Source organism: Psammomys obesus, unplaced genomic scaffold (genome assembly GCF_907164565.1).
Source record: "Psammomys obesus unplaced genomic scaffold, mPsaObe1.curated_primary_1811, whole genome shotgun sequence".
In the NCBI taxonomy this organism is placed as follows: Eukaryota; Metazoa; Chordata; class Mammalia; order Rodentia; family Muridae; genus Psammomys; species Psammomys obesus.
The window spans coordinates 25951761-25974817 of record NW_026587216.1 but is presented as its reverse complement, the minus strand read 5'-3'; the positions used below and the strand labels follow the sequence as shown (position 1 = coordinate 25974817).

General features: G+C 39.8%; 1 protein-coding gene across 6 annotated transcripts in view; it reads right to left on the bottom strand.

Annotated features, from left to right (window-relative positions):
• The window catches only part of Eya1 (EYA transcriptional coactivator and phosphatase 1), a 139899-nt gene extending 117325 nt beyond the window's left edge, over window positions 1–22574 (bottom strand). For 3 of the 6 annotated variants that reach the window (XM_055603269.1, XM_055603270.1, XM_055603271.1), the window contains exons 1-3: window positions 22307–22574; window positions 17153–17202; window positions 15380–15507 (exon numbers count right to left, since the gene is read on the bottom strand). In XM_055603269.1, the coding sequence (XP_055459244.1) occupies window positions 15380–15503 (124 nt within the window). In that variant the 5' untranslated portion in view covers window positions 15504–15507; window positions 17153–17202; window positions 22307–22574. Of the gene's footprint in view, window positions 1–15379; window positions 15508–17152; window positions 17203–22306 lie in introns of those variants that run through there. The other 3 variants (XM_055603266.1, XM_055603267.1, XM_055603268.1) reach the window with 1 other exon arrangement.
• Window positions 22575–23057: the final 483 nt, after the last annotated feature.

Below are 23057 nucleotides of genomic sequence, written 5' to 3'. Positions count from 1 at the left end.
TGGCTAGTGGGGAACCCACGGCCTGCCATGTCTAGTCTCCACTCTGGGTGCTGTGTGGCCTCATGTTCTCAAAGGAAGCTTTGTCAAACTCTAATCACAGGATGGGCAACTTCTCACTCTTCGGCCAGCTGCACCGTCCAGTGAGCATGCTAGCACAGGCCCAGTTAACTTGGTGATAGATTCCACTTAAACAGAGCCTTTTCTTTTTTTACAGTCCCTTGATCTATCCCATAGTGGAACAGTCTCTGTTTCCATGTCTTGTCAAGTGTCTGAAACATCTTCATTGAATCTTTCCCACCTTCTTCAGTCTCCAAATGGTACCTTGTTCCCCACCCGCCTGTCCTCAGCAAATGTTGTTCACAGAATACTGAAGCTGCGTTACGTTACATTTTTTCCTCCTCCTGCAACATGTCCACTGATTAACTTCAGCTGACGTTCCCACACCTTCTTCAGGGCTTGCTTTTGACTCCAGTACCTACTTCCTCACATCTCTTCCGGCTTCCTTTACAATGACACCCCATTGCCTAGTTCATAGGATCTCACTTCTCACACAGCAGCTTCTTTTATTCAGGGATGTAGACAGAACTCTGAATATTATCTAAGCATGGCTCAGAACTAAGCCCAGGGCCGAAGCTACCACAGGCTCTAGCTCATCTCCTCTCCTAATTGTTTGACTGTCCATGACTTGTCTTTCAACCATGATTCTCCTCAAGCTGTTTTCTTGAACCTTTAAATTTCCTGGGGACTTGCTTTTACATTCTCATCTTCCATTCCCTTCTGTAATTTACCACATCATTCTGTTTGTATCTGTTGTTTCCTTAAATGGTTTTTTCCAGTTCCCAGCCCAAACTTTTACCGGTTTTAATTTTCCTTAATCCTTCTAAATAAACCCTTTTCCTTGACTTTTTGTTGTTGTTCTTTTTTTTTTAATTTTTTTTTCAAAACAGTGTTTCTCTCTGCAGCCCTAGCTATCCTGAAACTTGCTCTGTAGACCAGGCTGACCTCAAACTCACAGAGATTCGCCTGCCTCTGCCTCTGCCTCCCATGTGCTGGGATTAAATTTGTGTGCCACCATCACCTGCGACAGCTTCCTTTTAAGTCATTGATTACCCTACTATAACAACAGTTCTTTTTCTTTTTCTGCTGCATTATCTTTCTGTTTTCCCCCTGGATAGTTTGCCTTTGTTTACTGTGTGGTTCCATAATTCTACCTCCTTTCCACCTGTGTTCATTTTCCTTCACAATACTTTTCCTTGACATACCTTTCAAAAATGATTTTTATATGGGCAAGCCCTCAATCTCCATCCATATACGCACAAGGCTGTCAAAGAAGCACAGCATCTGCTTAAGGTCTAACTCAACCCGACCAAACACCCCACCCCACCTCTCACCGTCCAAGGTTTTTTATGTCACAACACTGGGTGTTTCCCATTTGTCTGGATTTTTCCTGCCTCCTCACTTCTTAGATCCTTCCGCCAAGCACTGTGGCTTGGGTCTTAGGCATGCCTCAGAGGCTGACAGAGACATAACCTCTTCAGTATGATGTTACTGAAGGGGACATTTTTAATTTCATTTAACTTAATTGTTTAACTTAATTTTTTAATTTTGTTACTCTTTTTATCTTTTCATGTCCCAGCCATGAGATGAATGATTTCCTTGTGCCACGTGCTCCAACCATGATGAAATGTCCTTTCTCTGACCAGACTCTGAAAAGCCATGACGTAGCCCACTAGAACACGGGGAAAATGCTAGACTAGGATGCATAATGTCCTGGGTTCTAGCTCCAATAATGGGGACGGGTAGGGTATTGAGTCTACCTGTTCACGGACTCATAGAAAACACAAACACTTTTGTTCTTCATAATCTAGTTGCCTCAGGTATTGTTTCAGTGACAGAGAGCAAACAATTCAAACCTACAACTTCTACCACTGTCTTCTCTTACCTTCTAGATTTCATTGTCATTCTCCTTCCTAACGACCTTCCGCCTCTTACAAAAGTGGGGAGATTGGGTCAGCAGCTCAATAATGTATTTTGGTGGCCTGGATTTGTATAACACTTCTGGCACTGGGGTCTTAGGTGGATACTCAATGAGCATGAGGGAAGTTTCGGCTCTCTATTCATTATGCACTAGACTATTAAAAAGCATACAGTCTCATCTGGTTGTCCTGACTCTGTGCAACACTGTAATCCACGTGTTATAAAGAAGGTACTACATGCCCCTTAACACTTAAACCACATGCCACCTTTCTCCCAGCTCCATCTTTGCCACTCTCTTACCCTCTCTCATTAAGCACTGGATAAATTTTCCATGGGTGAATTACATACTTCAAGTTTCGTTTAACAATCCCTCTGAATCTTCCTTAGGGAAGATGAGGACTATTACTCAGGCATAATTTCAAAGTCTGTGTCTGTGCTTTTTTTAGGAAAAAAAAAATCCTCTTCTACCCAATTCATATTTCATAGTCTTATCCATGTTGATGTAGGATAATTTTTTTCATAGCAGGAGAAAAAATTTAAGTTGTTCTCTTTATAGAACTGAGGCCAATACATAGCTCACAGAACCCAGCAGTTGTAGAAGAAACAGATAAAGGCTTGAGGTGCACCCTACCTGAAGACAGGTTTCAATTAAAACTACTAGGCACACTGGTAAGGTGATTATGAACACCACTGAAATCGAAGACAGCTTTTATCTCACCTAAATTATTACTCCAGGTTCTTTCACCAAAGTATCTCATGGCCAACACACACATAAAACACGTGTCATTTTAAATCAGCTACTAACTGGAAGAAAGGCAGTATAATAAAATAATATCTTTGGGCTTTTGTTTGCTTAGAGAGTGCCCTTCCTGACTTAATAAGGAAACCAGCAAATAAATTATCATAGCTTTGATAATAATTATGCTGTAGAGATCAAAAAGGGAAAAGCACAACCAAATAATGGCTCAGATTTAATGACAATATCACTTACTCATTTAAGTCATCTTTTTCTCAAACCATAGGCAAAGCAAAAAATGCATGTTTTTAAAAAAGCTTTACTACAAGGTTCCGAAAGAAACAAGTGACACCAAATGAAAACTGATTAAAAAAGAATAAAGTTAGTACCAGATAAATTAAGGTGGGAAATATTGCTAAATGTACATTTTATATGCCTGACTTTGAAAATACATCATTGAATTACCTTAACCTACCATGTTTTTTTTTTCTTTATCAAAAAGTATATACACATGTTAACTCGATGCTTTGCTTTCAGTTAATTCTCGCTTAGAAAATGAGGCAACTCTCTGTTTTTGGATATAGACTACAACGTGATATCCTTCAACCATTAACCTTCTTTGTCTCCCAAAAAGAGAGAAAAATCGTAAGTCTTCAAAAGTAGCACAGCTTGTATAGCCTTATGAAAAGCAAGTCATGCTAACGAAACTTGACCTTAAAGAGCATGCGTGGTAGGAGCATGCATGGTATACAATGTCTCCCATTGGTCATGGATTGGGTACTTGGATGCTAGCTGGTGGGCTTCTGGGAAAAGGCTGCATTCCAGAAACTCTGACCAATTGACATAATTAGTCAGTTCCTTGATATACTTATAATATTGTAGCATTATTGGGAGGCACTGGCTGGTAGAAAGTAGGACCTAGGTGGATGGAGAAGGAAACTGAGGGTTTGCTCTGGGAAGATATTTCTTGTCTCCTGGCCTTTCTCTCTGCCTCCTGACCACCATGAGCTGAATAACTTTGCTGTGGCACGCCTGTCAACAATGATGCTTTCTCTCACCTCAGGCTCAGGAACATGCAGCCAGCTGACCACAAGATGAAACCTTTGAAGCTATAAGCGAACATGTAATCTCCATCCCTAGCTCAGAGATTCAGCCCCTTGTGTCAAGCATCCAGTCATGGTAAGGAAAATCTAACCCATACACACAGACAAAAGAAAAGGGTAGGAAACTCGAAGACCAGTTATTCACAGAAACAGCCTATGACAGTGTCCTTGTGCAGTGGCTTCTGCCGAGGCTGAGGCTGGTGGCCCTCTTGTAAAAGAAATAAGGAATAGTAGATGCAGACTCCCTTGAAAGGTCATTCACAACCCTAATAGGCTGTTTTCACAGTTCTCGTTTTTGGTTGTACTGGCTCAGGTTTCCAACATATCAAATCTGGACAGATTGGGACCATCCTGAAGCTCACCCTTTCTCAATCCAAAGTTCCCTGGATGTAGTGCCAGATTACTACCCGAAATGCTTTCACAGTATCGGTGCCTTTCTCAAAATATTCACTGGCTTCTCCTACTGGCCCAGGAAGTTCAAATTCCTCAGCCTTCTGCTCAGGGTCCTCCACAGTTTGGCTCCTGTTGACTCCCCCAAGCTTATCGCCTATCAATTCCTTCTTCATCTCGACCAGTCTCCTCACAGTCTCCCAAACTATCCTACCTTTGTTCATAGTGCTCCCTCATTAACATGCATTCCAGCTCTTCTCCACCTATTCAAATTCTACCCATTTCCTAACTCAGCTCAGATTCCACCTCCTCCTTGAAGCTTGGCCAGAACCTAGCAAGCTGAAGAGCTCTTTCTTCTCAACTCTGAGAGCACTTTTGTTTGCATCCGTGGCTTCTAACCTTCTTGAGAATGAAGCCCTTTTTCTGACACCAAAATAATTTCAGAACTCAATGATGATAGCTTCTCTCTCATCTGCTGATGGAGAAAGTACATAGTGGCAAAACCCGACTATGGAACTAATGACAAAAGCTTTGCATTTGAGCAAACAGTAAGAGATATTCACATATGAAAAAGCTTGGGCATGGGACTTGCTTAGTGCACTCACCAAATATGCAAATTTGGCTTTATACACAAAACAATCTTCTCACCTTTCCTGCTCACTCTCCTGCTCTGAGTCATGAGCTGAAGGTCTTAGTCTCCAAAAGTTATTTTAGGATATTATTGTCCTTTAGGGTTTTTTTTTTTTCCAGAAGTCAGAATTTGTATTTCTCTCAATGAGACTATGAGCTCCCTAAGGCAGGATCAGCAGCTCTTAGTTGAACTGCTGAGTTCCTTTGTGATGCTTTGCTCACAGTAAAAACTAGAAGTATGTTTGTTTCCTTTCTGTTTGTCTGATGAAATTTACTAGGGTGCAGAAAAACTGGAAGGACCACTGGGTGAGTCACCATATCCTACCACTTGGGGCCATTAATTAATATGTGAATGCTGTACTCTAGTGACAAAGCTAGGAGGCCGCTAAGCTTTCCTATATCTGTCAAAAAAAAACAAAACAAAACTCGTTTTCATCTATCCTCAAATAAGTTACATATGTCAAAGATTTCTTCTAAACATTTCATCATTCACATCATTAGCATCCATGTTTGTTTATGGCTCTTTCTTCTTTTCAGTAAAATTATCCAGATTGGAAGGTACAGGTTTTAAATGTGCCCTTCAATGATTTCTAACAGATACCAGCCTTTAGAAACCCAAGTGGGAGCTAAATGTTTTTAGCTTGCTATAAGGGAAACATGACACAATGGTAAAAAAAAAAAAAAAAAAAAAAAGAAAGAAAAAGAAAAAAAAAGAAAGAAAGAAAAAGACAAAACAAACCCCAAGAAATAGAAAAAGAAAAAACAATAACACATTCTAAGAATTTAGCAACAAAGCAGTCTCCGTGTTTGACATAGGCAATGCCTGTGTAGCTTTTCGAATGGAGGAGTAGTAATTCATTACACAATTTTTCTGTGTTAAGCACCCCTTGTGCGGCCAACGTGTAATGAGCATTGTACAAGCAAGTTTTACCCCCACGGCAAGCGCAAAAGGCACGCATTACACTTGCACCCTTTCAAAGATGTGAAGACTGCAGCCTAAAAAGGTGTTCGGTAAGTGCCTGCAATCGCGAAGTTAGCTTCTCACGGTTGCAATTAATTCCACTTCTCTAAACCTGCTCAGGAGTTTAACGTTTCTCAGGTAGAGCTCTCTCATCCTGGACTGCTCTTCTGGACAGACTGAGAGAATCCTAAAGTGGCACTGAACGGGCTAGTCTGAGAGCGCCAGGGGACCAAGGAGAAGTGTATCAGGATATGTTGCAAATTAGCAGATGGTAAAATCAACTAGTGTTTGAAGATTGGAAGCAGATGATCTGGCTCCGACTCAGAAGCTCAATCATATCAATATGGAAAAATGACTTATTTGCCCAAAATGCAATCAACCCACCAAATGATTAGTACCCCTTTCCTGTCTTTTACTAAGCCCCAGGAGCACCTCGATATTCACCTCACGAAATTAACTGAGTTAGGACTATTGACTTCATCAAGCACTCTGCATACCTGTAACAGCTGTTCAGTGATGCTAACAGCCCAGAGTAGGAAAGAACATGACCCCCTCCCATGGAGACACGGCTGTACCAGTCCCAAAGGACATGCTTCTTTAAAATGCAACAGTCATCATCATTTCATAGTAGCAGCTACAGTTTTGAGCATGTAGCGGATGCCAGTAGTTGTTCTTTCAATTAGTCTACCCATCAATGGTATCACCCAGAGTAAAGGTGTAATCCCTGTTGTACAAGGAGGGCTTGAAGATAACAAGGCTAGTGGACAGAAGCACTTCCTAAGAGTCAGACTGTCTTCAGTCTGCTCACCCATCCTGGAGGCACTCTCTGCAAGTTCCATTATCATCTTGATTGCCCAGGTCTGAACCAAAGACCAGGAGGTAATGCACCAGCTTGCCGGGGACTGACTGAACTCAGCCTCCTATGGAGGCAACCTGGCCTCAGGGCCCGTCAAGCCTGCACTGCTGCCTCTTAAAACCCACCTTTGTTACATGGACCATAAACAGCTGACCTGAGACTCTGAGCCCCAATTAGTCTGACTGTAAAAGATACGCTCTCACATCATATGATGCCCCATACGTAGTATTGCTCTTGTCCTACTTAGCTCTCATGGCAAGTATGAGATTGGTGGTGCTGAGACAATGTTACATAAATGAGTACTATGGCTTCAGGCAAATTACCTTCACCATTTTTTTTCACTGGAATTCCTTTCTCACTGCCCACACTACCTTAAGCATATTGGTTAAAACACAAACCCTTCACAACTTTCTTCTATTTACCTGCCAAAGTACTGAGCCTGGTACCCAGAGCCTGTATCACCTAGCTTGGTCGCATCTCTCTGTACTCTATGTTATATACAATATGCAACACAAACACACACACACACACACACACACACACACACACGAGACAGAGAAACAGAACAAACTCTTTACACTGACTGAGGTGTGAATGCATTTATTCCTTCGCGTGTTCTCTACCTTTTTTTAAAATCTGTTCTATTTTTCTTTTTTTATTTTTTATTAATTACACTTTATTCACTTTGTATAAAGTAGCTCCCTTCCTCCCCCTACCTTAAAATTTTTGCCTCCAATTGTTTTTGCCATATTTTAAAGACTCTAAACCCACGTTTACCAACTGCCTTATCTACTGTCATGTCACTCAGTTTTGTCATACTATGGGGGAGTGGTTTCATCACTGCTACAATTCAAAGTCCAGTAGTTCTACTCGTGAAATAGTAAGTTATTGTGGATCAAGGGCAGGTTGGCTACGGTAGCTCAAATCAAGAGCTGGCAATGATGTTCACTGTGGCTGTTTGCTGGATGGACCAGTTTGTGATTTCCTTGTGAAGAGGAGAACTTTCCAAAGAATTCAAAATTTAACTTTAAAGAGTTCCTTGAATAGTGAATGTGTCATAAGTAATATGAATGGATGGGTGTCCTGCTTCTGTAATGCCTCATTTACGTGATTTACTTAGTAACAAGGGCATTCATTCAACAAATACCCTTTGCCCAAGCTGCCAGATGCAGGATGCTACTACGACAGTGAATAGGTCTGTCCAGCTTTCAAGGAGCTCAGGGCTCCATAAGCAAAAAAAAAAAAAAAAAAAGAATATATGTAGATATTGTAACCCTTTCATCTTGGCCATAATCTTAGATAAGGTAATATAAAAAATTTCTTCAGGCAGGCTAAGAATTTCAGCAGCAAGGAGGCATTGCATGTAGTAACTGGAGCAGTGCTGTGGGAAGGGCATGCTTTTAGAGAACAAGAATGTTTGGTCTGAGGCAATGCCCGTGTGCTTATGCCCTAACACAGTCCATGCGCTGCACGAGAACAGGTCACTCACTCAACTGCTTTAAAACCAGGTACATGAGCCTCATCGTAAAAGTTATTTGGAGGATGGAATGACTGAATTCGTAGAGGGTCGATGAGAACTCAGTCAATTCCTTTCATCTTTTTTTTTTTCCTTCCAAAATCTCCCTTATTATGGATAACTGTTTGGTAAACAATTCAGATTTTGTTTTATTTTTTACAGGAAAAAAAATGTTTCTAATGTCCATATGGAGAGGACTGAAAAAAAATCCCTCCTCTGTTGAATACTGGCTATGCTCACCACTTTATTGTTGTTGTTGTTGTTATTACTATTATTATTATTATTATTATTATTATTATTATTATTGGTGTAATAGATAGTAGAGGCATGAAACAAAACCTTAAAATCTGCAAAGCCAGCAAATTGGCATAAATCTAATCATAATAAGTTTTTACTTATTACCATTTGAGGTCCTTAGACTGGTTAGGTTTTCTAACTCAAATTCTCATTTCACAAAGGTGGAATCTGCCAATCACCAAGTAAAATTAGAGGAGAGGTAACCTTTATCCCTTCATGCTGTGCCGCTTGCTCACCACCAAGGCATGCTGGGACATTATAAGAAATCAGGAATCACTTAAAACAGCCATGGATTTGCCTTAAAGTTCACATGTCTTCCTTGAAGTTTTCTCCCAGAAGGCAGAATGCTTTTGTGGCTGATACACTTTTGCTCCTATGGGAGAACTAGGATAGAGATGTCAGAGGGCTCTGCATCTCTATAAGAACTGAATCCAGTCACTAATCATCAAGCAGCCTAGGTGCCTGGAAACCCAAGCCTGCTTCCGGGCAACAAGCATCGGAATCCCCGGTTTTACTACAATAGGGCTGGTTTATTAACAGGTGACAGGTAAAAACAGGCTGTCCTCCATCTGGTCCACTCATGACACCCACTTAATCCTCGGAACTAAAGTATTTTCTCTCTTCCGACCATACAGAGGTTCTAGCTGTCCTCAACTGATTCTCAAAGCCGAAAGAAATGGGACCTTCCACATCACTATCCTCTGAAAAATGTTTCCTGAAGGAGAAGATATTTACTCTGAGCAGTAGCAAAAGTGTTTTTTGAATTTCACAAATGTGTATATAATAATGGCTATTGTAATGAGAAGCAGGGATGGGTTCCTGTCTCCTTTTCATCTCAAAGAAGCTTAAAGCAAGCAGAGGCTGGCTGACAGAATTATAATTAAGTCGAAAGCTTTGAAAACTAGTTAGAGGCAGCTCCCCCCCAAAGTTAAGCAATTGAAACAATCTGCTGGGCATGTGTGGACACAGAAGAAATTTCCCACCGTCACACACAAGATCGCAGACAGAACTATCGCAGGCAGTCATCCTTATCCTGCAGTCCATGTTCTATCGGGGTCTCCGCCCTCAACTTGTATGCAGTCTGCTGTTCACTACTGAATGACATCCTCCCTGCTGAAGGCACTAGCGTGATGAGGGTGCTGAGAAAGACACCTGTAAAAGAAGAGGATCACACATTCTCTTCGGGAAAACCCAGCGACTCAGAAAAGGCTGGGCTTTGGATGCTGCCAGCAGCTCTTCAAATACCAGTGCAGATTCCAGCGGTACCCATTACAAGTTACGTGCCTCGAGAGTCGGCGTTTAACTTCTTACAGCTTCAGGAATCATACCATAGAAGTGACTATTATTTACATATGAGCCAGCACTTAATATTAATAGAGACAGTGAGTTCTGGCTTAGTAAGTTCCAAACACGCCACAAGGTTTGCATTACACGCTCATGGTGAGCCTAACGTGAGATCTGCCACTTTCCTCATTTCACTGATGAGGAAACAGAGCCACGTGGTAGCTCCTCTGCCCCAGTTCCCACAGCTGGCACACTATGCAGCTGGGGTTCAAACCCACACTCCTAAGCACCCTGCTGGCCAGCTCCAGGAAGCTTCTGAAGATTTAATGAGGCAAAATGCGGCATACAGTCAGTTCAATGGCCAACAAATTATTCCTAGACAGCTATTTTTATTATTAACAGACATGTGAGAGGTATTTCCATGTATATAAAACATAGCAAAGATTAAATTCTGGCTAATAATTTTGTTCCTTTATAGCTTTTGCTCTACAGTAACTTCTAAGAAGCCTATTTTGTGGCCATGGACAAAAATCTAAAAATGTTGTTTAGGAATGCCTTTCCTCATAGTGTCCCTAGAGCTCCTAGAAACTGAATTAGGTATAGAATGTAGACAGGGGTGATAATAGATTAACACTGACATCAGAATGTTCGAATACAGGCACACAAATATTGCCAGTGAAAAGCAGCCTCAGACCCCAACTGTACTCACTTGGTTTAGAGTCATCCTGTAAACAGGATTGCTTAAAGAAACTCTCATCAGCCAGCACTATATTTTACTGAAATATATAGGGAAGAAAACTAATTCAAATAATTTGCTAGTATTCTAAGCTTTGTAGGAATTATAAAACTGCTTTTAAAATAGATTCTGGTAAAATAAATGTGGCTAATTGAATTAACCTACTGCTCTAAAATATGCAAAACACAACTGAATACATTTTAAATGCAGGCAATTTAGCCACCTAATTCAAGATCACAATCTCGGAAATCTGATACAGCAATTCAAAATTCCTATTTGAATTACTGTAGGAATTCCTGAGATGAGTGGTAGAGAACTCCAGCTACATCTGCTTTTACATTATTTAAAAACACATTTGTCTGTTTCAGTGGAAGCTCCCTGTGCTGGAATCTGAATGTACAGTACAATGGAGAAAACTACAAATTTCAGGTCTAAGCCTCACTCACACCCCTCCCCCTTCTCCCTTTCCCCACAGCCCCTACAACCAAAAATAAACACTCAAATTGGCAGTATAGAACTCATCAATCTCAAGCTCCTGTGAATTTAAGACAATCAGAAAAAACAAGGATGTAGAGGGAAAAAAATCCCTGCTTTTGCAAACAAGAGCCTAATTAGGTGTGTAAATAAAAATCCCTTTACTGCTATGGCTCTCGGTCCTGCAGAAGGAAAGTAGCTTGCCTACCCTCCTCCCACCATGAATGTCAACACAAGCCACACCAGAAAGCCTCCATTTCTCTCACACTGGACACTGCTTCTCAGCTAACTTTATCTAAGAGCCTGTTTCTGTAAAATTATGCTCTAACATAAAAACAGACAAATCATATAAATTCACTCAAAACCAACTGTAAACTACAGGGAAGGTTTGCTTATCATTTACTTATTTTCCATTGGGCTGGGACTATATTCTTCAGGATTGTGTATGTATCTGTCTGTGTGTATATATATTTGTGTGTGTGTGTGTGTGTGTGTGTGTGTGTGTGTGTATACATACTGAGAACTGAGTATTTGCTTATGGGGTGAAGGGAGGTAATATTTTAATGTCTCTGATAAAAAAAAAATGTCTTTTTCATTGTGCCTTTCACACTATACAAAAGACCAGGGGAGAATGTTCAGGATCCTAGGTTGTGCTTCTAAGCACTCACTAGTGTCTTCTGCATTAACCTGTTCAACAGTAACTGAAATATTCATTGACTCCCTTGGAAACCTGTCTTTCCCAACAGTGCTTTCCCACTGTCAGTCAAGCTAATTAACTACGTTTACCTGCTTGTGTTCTGAATTGCAAAGGTTTATAAGCTGGGTAACACCAGCAGTGGCTTGCAACAAGAATCAGAGATGCCTACATTAAAAAAAAAAAATGCAAAGAGCTAAAGTTCTCAAGCATGCAACATTCAATTATTATAACTCAAGTAACACTGTTTGGAGAACTAACGCGCATAGCTCTCGAGCCTGGAGCTTGCTGTGTTTCTGTCTCTTTCCGTGATGTGAACCATGAAAACAGGCACAAGCCTATGAGTATACAACCTACAAGCACTGAGTCCTAGAATAATTTGGCAGCAGACTTCAGAAGAAACTTAATCTTCTCTGCCTCTCCATTTTATTTCCTTCTTGTTTATTCTTAAGATGAAGCTTTGGGTTTTCACAGAGGAGATTTTCTGTTTTCTTAGCCTCGTGATATAGACAAGTGGTGGCAGGAAGTTTAAAGATTGGCCCTGAGCTAGAGAAGACAACTCATGGCCAACCACCCAAAGCCAACTGGAAACTACACAGGAGTTCTCCTGATCATTTAATTAATTTCAATTGAACTGGGACTATTTTCAATTGGGCTGCTGGGAAGTCATTTCAATACCTATTCTGGTATGGGTGTGGGTGTGGGTGTGGGTGTGGGGTGTGTGTGTGTGTGTGTATATGTGTGCTTGTGTGTGTGTGTACAGAGAACTGAAGTATTTGCTATGGAATGAAGGGAGTTCATCTTTTATTGGCCAGTTTTAATGAATTTCTTTCTCTCCTTCCTGATCTTCTAATTCACCGATAAATACTTCAGGTTTTAAACTAAATCGTATCTCAAGAAGGAATAGGAAAACCTATAATGACTATATCCCAGGGAAGCCTGCTAGTGTTAATAAATTTACTAATTTTAAGCACAATTTCTATGGTGGTGGCTGATAGAAATGAAACTAGAGTATGATGGAACAGAAAAGGAACGGGAGAAAACTGAGTCACAAACTTAATAAGCTCGAATGTTTTGATATGTCTGGAGCTAAAGTCATATAACATGTATAAGGAAAACTCGGGTCCATAATTTTAAGCTGTATCCTAAAAAAGTGCTCTAAGTTTTCCAGTAAGCTGACAAAAATATTCCTTTAGTGCTCTGAGTGGTTTATAGTGATCCTACCATTTCCCACTGTACACAGCCTTTGTAGGCACACTGGTGCCTGAAAACGGAGGGCACTGAACAGCTATGTACTCCTTTGAAACTGGGCCTTGGAAGTCCATGTCCAAGACCTAAAACAGTAAAAAAAAAAAATTGATGTTTTTTATTCCTTGAGACAGGATCTCCTGTAGTCCATGCTGGCCTCAAACTCACTTCCATGGATGAAGCTTGCTCTGAACTCTTGACTGATTTCCTGCCTCCAACTTCCCAGGGCTGGAGCAATAGTGCATCAGCAGAGCCTGCACAATTAAGACTGTTTTTGGTGTTTTGTATAAGGCGTTACCTCTAAGAACCAGGGTTAGTGATGCATGCCTTCAATTCCAGCACTTAGGAGAAAAGAAAAAGGCTAGTGGATCTCTTTGAGTTCAAGGCCAAGGCCAGCCTGTTCAACATAGTGTATTTTAGGACAGCCAGAACTACATAGTGAAACCATGTCTCAAAAATCAAAGAAGAAATTACTGCTAAGTATCTCATAGACTGAATGTTTCAAGCAACCATAAAAATTATGTAGAATATTGAATGATTCCAATTTACATAATTTTAATTATGTAAACATGTTACAAAATATAATATATTCATGAATATGGATGCGATAGCAAGGTATGAAATATAAATATTTAGAAATATGTTGGCACTCCATATTTTCTTTAAAGTCAAGCCACGTCCCATTCCCACAAACCATCCAAAGGGACTGCCTCACAGATACATCTGTTCTGCTTAAGTAGTAGCTCACTTGTTAGCCTATTTCACTATATCCTATACCAAGAGATACTATTTTTTAATTCTTTCTCCCCATATACATTGGTAAATCCAATGAGTCAAAATGGTTCAACAGGCTTAGCCTTTCTTGTTTAAGGCTGACAGTGACTGGTTTGGACCTATGGCTCTCACAGGCTACACAGGCCACTGACAGTCCACTGGGCCCATCTGAGGTAGACCCTGTAGTAGGCTCTGTGACTGTCTCCAGACCTTGTCTGTGCTGTAAGGCTTTCACCTGAAGACAGAGTTAAGGGAGGGAGGAAACAGGACTGATCGATGACTTGCTTTTAGTGTACAAATTCTAGTCACTCCTCTTATACATTAAAATTGCGTTTGTGTAAATTTCAGCTTGATGATTGACATGAGTAGAAGTTTCCAATGGAAAGGTGCTTTCCCCAGAGATTAACGTTGGTGCTAAATCAGCACAAAGTTTCTACTTTTTACAACAGCCATTCTCCATAAACACTGGGCAGGAATAGATTTTCTTATAAAGCAAGTCACAGAACATTTGCAGATAAAAGTAATCACTGTTGGTTGAAAAACCAAGATGTAATTAAAAAAACAGAAATAAATGATTTTGTGCTATATCTTCCATACTTTACAGGTTTTAAATGGCTTTCTCCAATACATACTCAAATACTGCACCAAAATGATATTTACATGATGCACAAAATGATGCATAATTTAATTGATTATGTTTTTTTTAAAACCCTGAGATGAAAAAAATCATGTTGATTGGGAAACTGATACATAAGGGTTTGTCTTTGAATGGAAATCTAGCACAGATAATCCATTAAATTTCTAATAAAACTTATTTAATGAATCCATCAGTATTCTGAGTCTTAATAACAAATAAGTAAGCAACAATATCAGTGAAGATTTTCTTTCCACAGTCTCCAGCTGAAAGAAAATGCAACGTAACGTCCAACATATTCTTCCATACATCTGAGTTATAAAAATATACTTAGGACTTAAGTGGCTGCATATGACAGACAGTAATGTGTTCATATAAACCTTCTAAGTTTCGACTGAAATGTATATGGATTGAAGTAGATACGTCTATTTACATACAATTTATATGAACATTCACATGTGCTAATTATATTGAAATAATTATAATACTATGTTTAAAGTATATTACTCAATCCTCAAGAAAGTGAATAAATGTTATGCATACTTGCCAAATAGCCTTGCATATTTTATAGGTATTAAGTTTTAGCTTTTTCTTGTTTATATTATAGTGGCCAAAGCCACAGGAATACTAGACACAAAAACTGTTTTGCTGATCTTAAGAAGTAATCCAGTTCAATGTTGACATATTTAAAAATTTGGTTGTATTTGCTAACAAAATGAAAAACATTATTTCAAAATTTTCAGTAGTCATACAGCAAAGCGATACAAATTAATATTATGTAGAGACATTTCTTTCAACAAAAATAAATATATTCAAAGTTTAAAGTATTATATGTATACACATGTATATATTTCAAAACATATGTGTATATATATATCTTAAAATAAAACCAGTCTACGGAATGTGACGATCTAGTATAATGTGATTCCCAATTAAAGAGGAACATAGATTGAGTGAAATCACTTCAAAACCAAGGAACACTGTGATAACCCTGAAGGCAGAGATCACTAGCACTCAGAAGTCACACTGTGAAGAAACAAGGGCAGAGCAACAAGAGACAGCCACTCACCTTCAGTGCCATTGGGAGTCATGGAAGTACTATTTATATGAGAGCTATCGAGTTTGGGACCACTGGGGGAGTCGCTACTACCACTCAGTCGGCTATGTGGGCTGGTTAGATCCTGCATTTCCATAGACCTAAAGACAAGAAGCCTTCCGTTTGACAGATGTACCAAATTCATAACACCACTATTTAATGTGCTAACGACTTGACACCTCCTTTGAAACACACATGCACAAAAGTCCCATTGTATCTGTTTTCTTAGACTGGAAATAGTTCATCTTGCATCTGACTTCAGTCCTTTCATCACACGTATTACGAAGAGGCGTCACTCGTCCTATGTAGCCAAAGTTTCACATGCAGTTTTTAAAATCTCCCCCCCCCCACACTTTTATAATTGAAGTCATAAGGTAATGTCAGACAATGACATGGAATTTAACTTTCAGAGGAAAACATGCAGTCGTGATTTTTATATGAAAACAATCTCCCAGGCCATTGCTTTTCTAAAAGAAAAGGCAAATATGTAAGCACGTGGAATAGAAATAAATCACTATTCTGTACAATCTGTTTCATCTAATAAATTAGCACTGGGTACTCTCTTTATAATTAAACACCCAATTGTTATTTAATGGGTCTCCAAACCAAATAAAACCCTTGCCGCCTCCACCCCCGCGACAGGGGATGAGATGGTCCCAATGCATTTGTTTACTCTGGCACACTTCTTAATTTGTTTCCCTTGAAACAAATGCAACATTAAAACCTTACGATGTTGGCTCACATGTTTGCTTTGTGGATTACATACACCCATAGCCAATTGGAAAAGGATAAGGCCGATGCACAGAGGGTCTGAGGGACCATTAGCACTCGGGAGGACTTCAGCTGTCACTTGGGGGGAACAGGGGCAATTCTGTGCAATGTCATAATTTCGCATTTCCACGATATTAAAAACAGTTCAGTGCCTCCCAGATGCCCTTACGTTCACCAGTTATACTTCTGTTGTAGGGGCACAACAGCCACACAACTCGTATTCAGAACCAGACGCTTCTCATATTTACCACTCTTGTACATCAACAGTGGACCTATTTAAAGTCACTATAGGTACAGCTCCATTTTCTGACAGCACAAACTTCTAAAGCCTAATGTCCATTCACTGTATCCTAAATACATCTATCTATCTATCTATCTATCTATCTATCTATCTATCTATCTATCTATCTCTATATATATATATAGATAGATAGATATAGATATATGTATTTTTTTTAAATCACAATCCCTGGGAGGTTCACGTTACACACATAATGCTGATATTATTGGCTCCTCACCTCACCTGGGGTCATTTTAATTTAGAGGCTACACTGAAATTGACTGTAAGGTATCAGTTGTAAAAATAGCTTCCCAGGAGTCACTTTACTTCCTCAAGTATCTGAATTCAAACAAAAAATGATTTCAAATTCAGTTATTCATAATTACTATTCCATATTCAGTTTTTCTAACAACAGATAGCAACTGCCTCAAACCAAGTCTCTCATGCATTCCCCATGCTTAATCATTTTTTGTACAAGTGCACTTCTCTACACAGGAGCAGGTACACACACACGCACACTCACACACGCGCAGAGAAGCGCATACACACACACACACGCACACAAATTGTTAAGTCACTTCCAATACAGGCCGTTGCTATTAATAGAAATAATTAAGAAATACTAGACAAAAATAGATCCGGGTTACAGAAAGGTAAGCTACAAAAAAAATGTTAAGTATCAACAAAACCCTTACCTGCAGCTTGAGGAAAGAGCAACATCGGAACTGCTGTGAGATGTTTGCACCTGTGGCCAGGGGTAGAAAATTAGAAGTGGGTGTTAACTGTGCTTCAGGGTCAGCTCTTAATTATACAGAGCACATGGCTGAGCCCACAATGCTCACTTTTAACCAAAAGAGAAAAAAGGAGGCTACTGCAGCCGGAAAAGACATAGTGTCTTTAAGTGGAGGGCTCAACTGTTGTTTCTTCCTGCAGGTCTATCCTCCTCCTCCCCTTGTCAGGAGGGGAAGGCAGTCAAATGACGGGCTAGTGATTCATCACTGGCCTATGACAGCTGCAAACGGGATTACCCCTCCCCCAATCAACACGCAAAGCAGTCTCGCCCCAGCAGCTTGGAAAAGGTGCTCGGGAAGGGGGGAGAAAAAAAAATAGCTATTAACAAATGAGTATGTTTGACAGCAGCAGTAGTTGAGGCAATAATCCCCCAGCTCCCTCAGATCTTTCATCTTCTGTCCTAGCCAGCTGAACTAGAGTGGCCTGCCCACCCCCTCAGCCTCCTCACCATTTCCTATCCTTATCAGGATGCTTTTCTCCCAGTTACTATTTGTCATTTAACATTTAGTGAAACAGCTTCGGGCAATGCTGTGCTCAAGAAACAAGGAAAAGGCAGGTTTTCGTACTCAAAGTCCCAGCACTGAGCAATGTGCTAAGTTTGACTATACCAAAATAAAACCCAAGGACTCTTTTTTACAGCTATGCTGGGCAACATGAAAGTATGTGTGTGTTTGTGTTTATGTGTGTGTGTGTTTCTTTTAGACTGAAGTAGAATGAATATTTGAGAACTCAATTCAGCAAACTCAGTTTGTTTCCGGGATAAACTTCAATTGAGAAATTTCACTCCACAGCTCCTAGACTGGTCATTGCTTTCCAGAGGCAAAGGACCAGCAGGTAATGAGGTTCAGGTGAGCCAGGCTGCTGCCCTCTTGCAAGCTCCCACCAACCCTTGGACAGGCAGGCAGGAACACTCTGCCTAACTTTTAAAATGGTACAGAATTCCAAATCTTTGATGTGCATTTTCATTCAACCTGAACTGACATCAATTAGGGCTGCAGAACAAAGATGAGAACTGAAGCGTCTCAAATGACATTAAAGTTATCCACCTAAACATCTTCTGTTGAGTCCTGCTAGTTTTTAATTATGATTTATGAAATTAAGAAACACGACCTTTCTAGCAAGAATAAAGCATCATTAAGGTCTAAATGTCCTGGGATAATGTTACGAGGAACTTCTAGGGATGCATTTTTTTTTTTTTTAATGTGCAGGACAAAAACAATTTTTAAAGACGGTTAAGTAAAGTTTCTGAGTACTAACTTTAATGCCTGCAGATGGCCATTATTTGATAACAGGTTTCTGCAATTTTTTAATTAATGATCTCACACAAGATTAAATAGTTTTCTTTAGAAACTGCAACAATACATCTCAAGGATAAAATTCTCCTACTTTTATACACCTGGAATAAATTATAGGTGAGAACGGACCTCATTCTAAGAATTCTCTGGCTTACGTTAAAACATACCTACTGTTCAATGCTAAAATACATGCCCATTGTAAATTCAGCTAGAAAGCATAATTTTGGAAATAGAACTTTTATTTCATTGTAAATTTTGAAAGTTTCATTGTTGTTATATTTGAAGTTTAAAACCTACTATTTGCCAGTGTTTTTTTTTTTAAATCAAACTTGGTAATTAAAAAAAAAACTGCAAACAATTATTATTCTAATGCATTTTCTTATTGAAAAAAAATGCTACTTAAGAACGAATTTTTTTTCTGCTGAGCCTAGCTTCTACTGTACTTTCAGAGAGCAGTTTTTGAAAGTCCGTACCCACGATCTTCCTCTCATTAAGTGTACTTCAGATATATTCTTTTGTGTCTCAAGGATTATTTAAACCATGTGTTGTGTGTTACTGTATTTAAAAATGACTCTTTAATCAAAATAACTTTAAAACAACTAATCCTCACTTAGGCTGGTCAGCTGAACCCACATCGTGGTCCAGGAAAAATAAATCTACTCTCAAGAATGCGAATGCAGACAACAATTAGACACAGATGTGAGTGAAATTAGTTACAGTTTACAAAATGCTACACTTCACATGCTTTTAGTTTTTTATGTGCAGTGCGGGATCACAGTGCAGCAGAGAGACATCCGTAGTCTTCAAACAGCTATGTAAAAAGGACACCTAGTTCTGATGGCTGCAATGTCTGCGTTAGCTTTTCGCATTTAACACTCTAAAACCAAGGTGTGTTTCAAAAAAAAAAAAAAAATGAAGGAAGGATATTTTCATTCGAAAGGAGCAGAGTCTGTCGTTTTTAAAACAGTTCTGCTAGGCACTGGGGGTGTTTACTTACTTGTTTTATCTGCAAAGTTACCATAATTCCTGGCATCTTCTAATCTGATATTTTTAATCCCAATACTCTCAGGAGTGCAAAGTTAGTATTACAAATGGTCATCTCACACAGTACAAGAAAGTTATTCAGTTTAGTGCTTTTTAAAACCTCCTTGGGTAGAATACACACAGTTGTAGCATATTGACAGACTTGTGAAAATAAAGAGAAGATAACAGAGCTCCTTAGAATTTAAATTCAAGACTCCTGCACCAGTGACTATGACTTTTGATTAGTTAATGAGGTCTTTTAAGTTTGCCTTTTTTCTAATTAAATTTATAATTCTTCACAGATGTAACTTGTGTTGATGTTCAATTTGTCTCTCTCATTTTGTTAAACCTCACATAGTACTTCGTCAATCCATTGAATAGCCACATTAAATCTGTTAATACCATGCTCTTCAACCCCAGAAATTATTTCCAGAAGGCAAACGTGCTTTGAGAGATCATCAAACAAGACTTAAGGTACACATTTTATCACATTTTCCCTACCACAGAGCTCAGGATACAGAGCAAAATTCATGACTTTTGCACTGTTTATTATACTTTGCTAAATTACCAATCAAAAGTATCTGACAGAAGATCATGTATGAAGCCAAAAAGTTAATAATGTTCTATGAAAAGTAAACTGTAAATGGAAAGGGATTCTAAATCTCAGCAGCACAGAGCAAATAAAATGTAGGTACTTGTCTAAATTATGGGTTTTCCATGGGCTTTTTCGCTTGCTAGAAGCAATTTTTATAAAATGACTGTAATTTTAAAACTTTTTTTTCTTCTCAAACTGAAAAGAAATTTTCAAAGTGAAAGTACTGAACTTCTATCTAAGTACAGCTGGCCGGCAAGCTGGTTTTGTCTGACACAGATCAACCTGTGTGCCCTCCAATTTGAAAGACAATGGTCATTTTCAAATCAGAATGTATTTTATAGTAGGGAAAGTGCCTTCGCCAGAAGACTGCTTCCTATGCAGAACATAGTCTTGCTACACTCTCCTCTATCTCCACCTCTCAGTGTTCCAATACAAACCTCAAGTCTAAAAACAAAAACTTCACCCTACAGTGGGAAAAAGTTTCTAGGGAGAGGTAAATATTTGTCAAATGGTAACACTACATTTCCTTATCAAAGCTTCCATAAACTAAATGCTCAAATGCTCATGATGATTATCTTAATGTAATAGCCTATATTGTTTTTTAAATGATCTCCTTTAAAGAAAATGAGAAAACATAATCATTCTGAAACGAAAAACAAACAAGTATTTAGAATACATCCCTCCTGTTTTCAGCTTTAAAAGGAAGGGACTGTTTTCAAAATTAGCGTTTATTGACAATGTTGACTGAAACACTTTTGGTTATCTGATAAAAGATTTTTGTCCCAGACGCAAGGACCTCTTTTCTTCTCATTGTATTCTTAGGAAATACATTTTCACACTCCAATGGAAATTTTCTTTTTCAAAAATCATTTATCATGCCTGTGAACCTCAGAGCGCAGTTGACTTCGTTTGGCACTTTAAGCTGCACGGTGGCTCAATTAGACCTCTATGTCTGTCACCACAAAGCGTTTTCAAAGGCTGAAAATCCATGGCTGCTTGCTTACTTACTAAACACTTCGGGCCTTAGGAGAACTCAGGCATTGAGAAAGTCAAATATCAAATGTTTGATCATATAAAGGCATGACTATTCATGTGTGTGTCCCCAAACTCTGAACAGTGAGGGGAAAGACTCAAAACAAGCAGAAAAGGAAACCTTCTCTGAAAGACACTGGAAAACCAACTTCAGACCAGCTACTCACCACGGTTCTCAGCTAACAAGTTTCTGTACCCCTGGCCATCTAAAGAAATGAAACTTAAAAACACTTGTCCAAACTCAGTGACAGCTCAGAATTTATTGAGTTCTTGCAAACGCTATGCTTAAAGGTCTTCAAAACTCCTCCCAAGAAAGTGTAAGCCTGTGAGTCATTAGCAATTCAGATACTGGTTTTGAAGGGCAATGGTCTACACAGATACCCAAAAGTTTCAAAATCTGGAGTTTAACTCCCAAGTGCACTGAAATCACATAAAGGACCAGAGAGGGCCAAATACATTAAGGCGGGGGTGGGGTGGCAAAAGTTTATTGTATCAGATACTGAAGATGAGCCTACTTAATACAGTGTTGGATAAATTTGTTTTGGAACCGAAAGACGTCTCTCTTAAAATCGCGGTTATCAGTTTGTTGTTCGTCTGCTGAGTTTTTCCATCGGAAAACTTCCCTCATTTATCAGCCTAGAGGTAGAAAAAGTCATCTGTGGGATATATGCCGCTAAGTCTATCTTACGTACCCTACAATGTATGGCTACAGCACTGCTCAATATATGTAATAATATTTGAGGCTAGTGCAGCAATTAAGATATGAAATAATCCCCCCTTGGAGAATATTACCCAGTGTTCTACTTATTTCTAAAGATCATAACCAAAAGTAGTTAATTTGCAATGATCCTTTAATGATCCTAATGGCTCCAATCATTTGGAGGGTAAGGATTACACTTTTACGACTGAACCCCGCGGCTACTAAACTCCCAGGAACAAAGTGTCATCATTTTCCCCCAAGCCATAGAGTTTTTTCCTTCCTTTGAAAATAAATCAAAACACTGATAAAAAAAAAAAAAAAAAAAAAAAAGCGCTCCTGTTATCTCGGGCTTTGCCCACCGGACAGCTGTTCTTGGTCACTCCAGTTCTCCAAACACCCAGCTTGTACTTACAGAGCTCACATCTGCTGCCTCCACCGGTTTGGTGTGCTCCTTGGAGTTTTCTGTGTTAGCAGACCTCCATTCCTGACATAGTTTGGCCGCTGGGCAGGAACGCGGGGACCCGGACGCTCTCACAGGCAACGCGGCGCGGCCGGCAGCGGAGCGCGGAGGCCGGGGATTGCCCGGCTCCAGGGGAAGGTGCCCCGGCACTGCTGCAGTCTCGGGCTGCCGAGCGACTGAGTGCGATCGCCTTCCCCAGGAAGGATCCCGCCACCGCGCACCGCCACAGGAAGGCTTCCAGTCGGAAGTGGCCGTGCACACTCGCTACCTCGCCGCAAGCACGGAGCCATCAGCTCGCCGCGTTCTGTTTGGGAACGGCTTTGCGCCCCAGCAAACGGCAGCGGCAGATAGCATCTGAGACGCCTAGACAAAGAAACGGCACAATCTCATCCCCCCCGATTTGTTTGCGCAGCCTTGTAGGTCTGCCCACGAAGCCTCGGGGCTTTTTGTTTTGTTTTGTTTTTGCAACGCAAACCACAGCTAGTCTCTGGTCCTAACCTTATTGGTTTAAATGCAACAATTGAGAGGAGCAGAGCTTGGTCTGACTCAACCTCGCTGCTCTAAAAAAAAAAAAAAAAAAATTATTATGTAAATGACGCGCCCCATGCTATCTGAATAAACAGCTGTGGGGGAAGAACTTGTGGGAACCTCTGTCAACACACACACACACACACACACACACACACACACACACACACACACA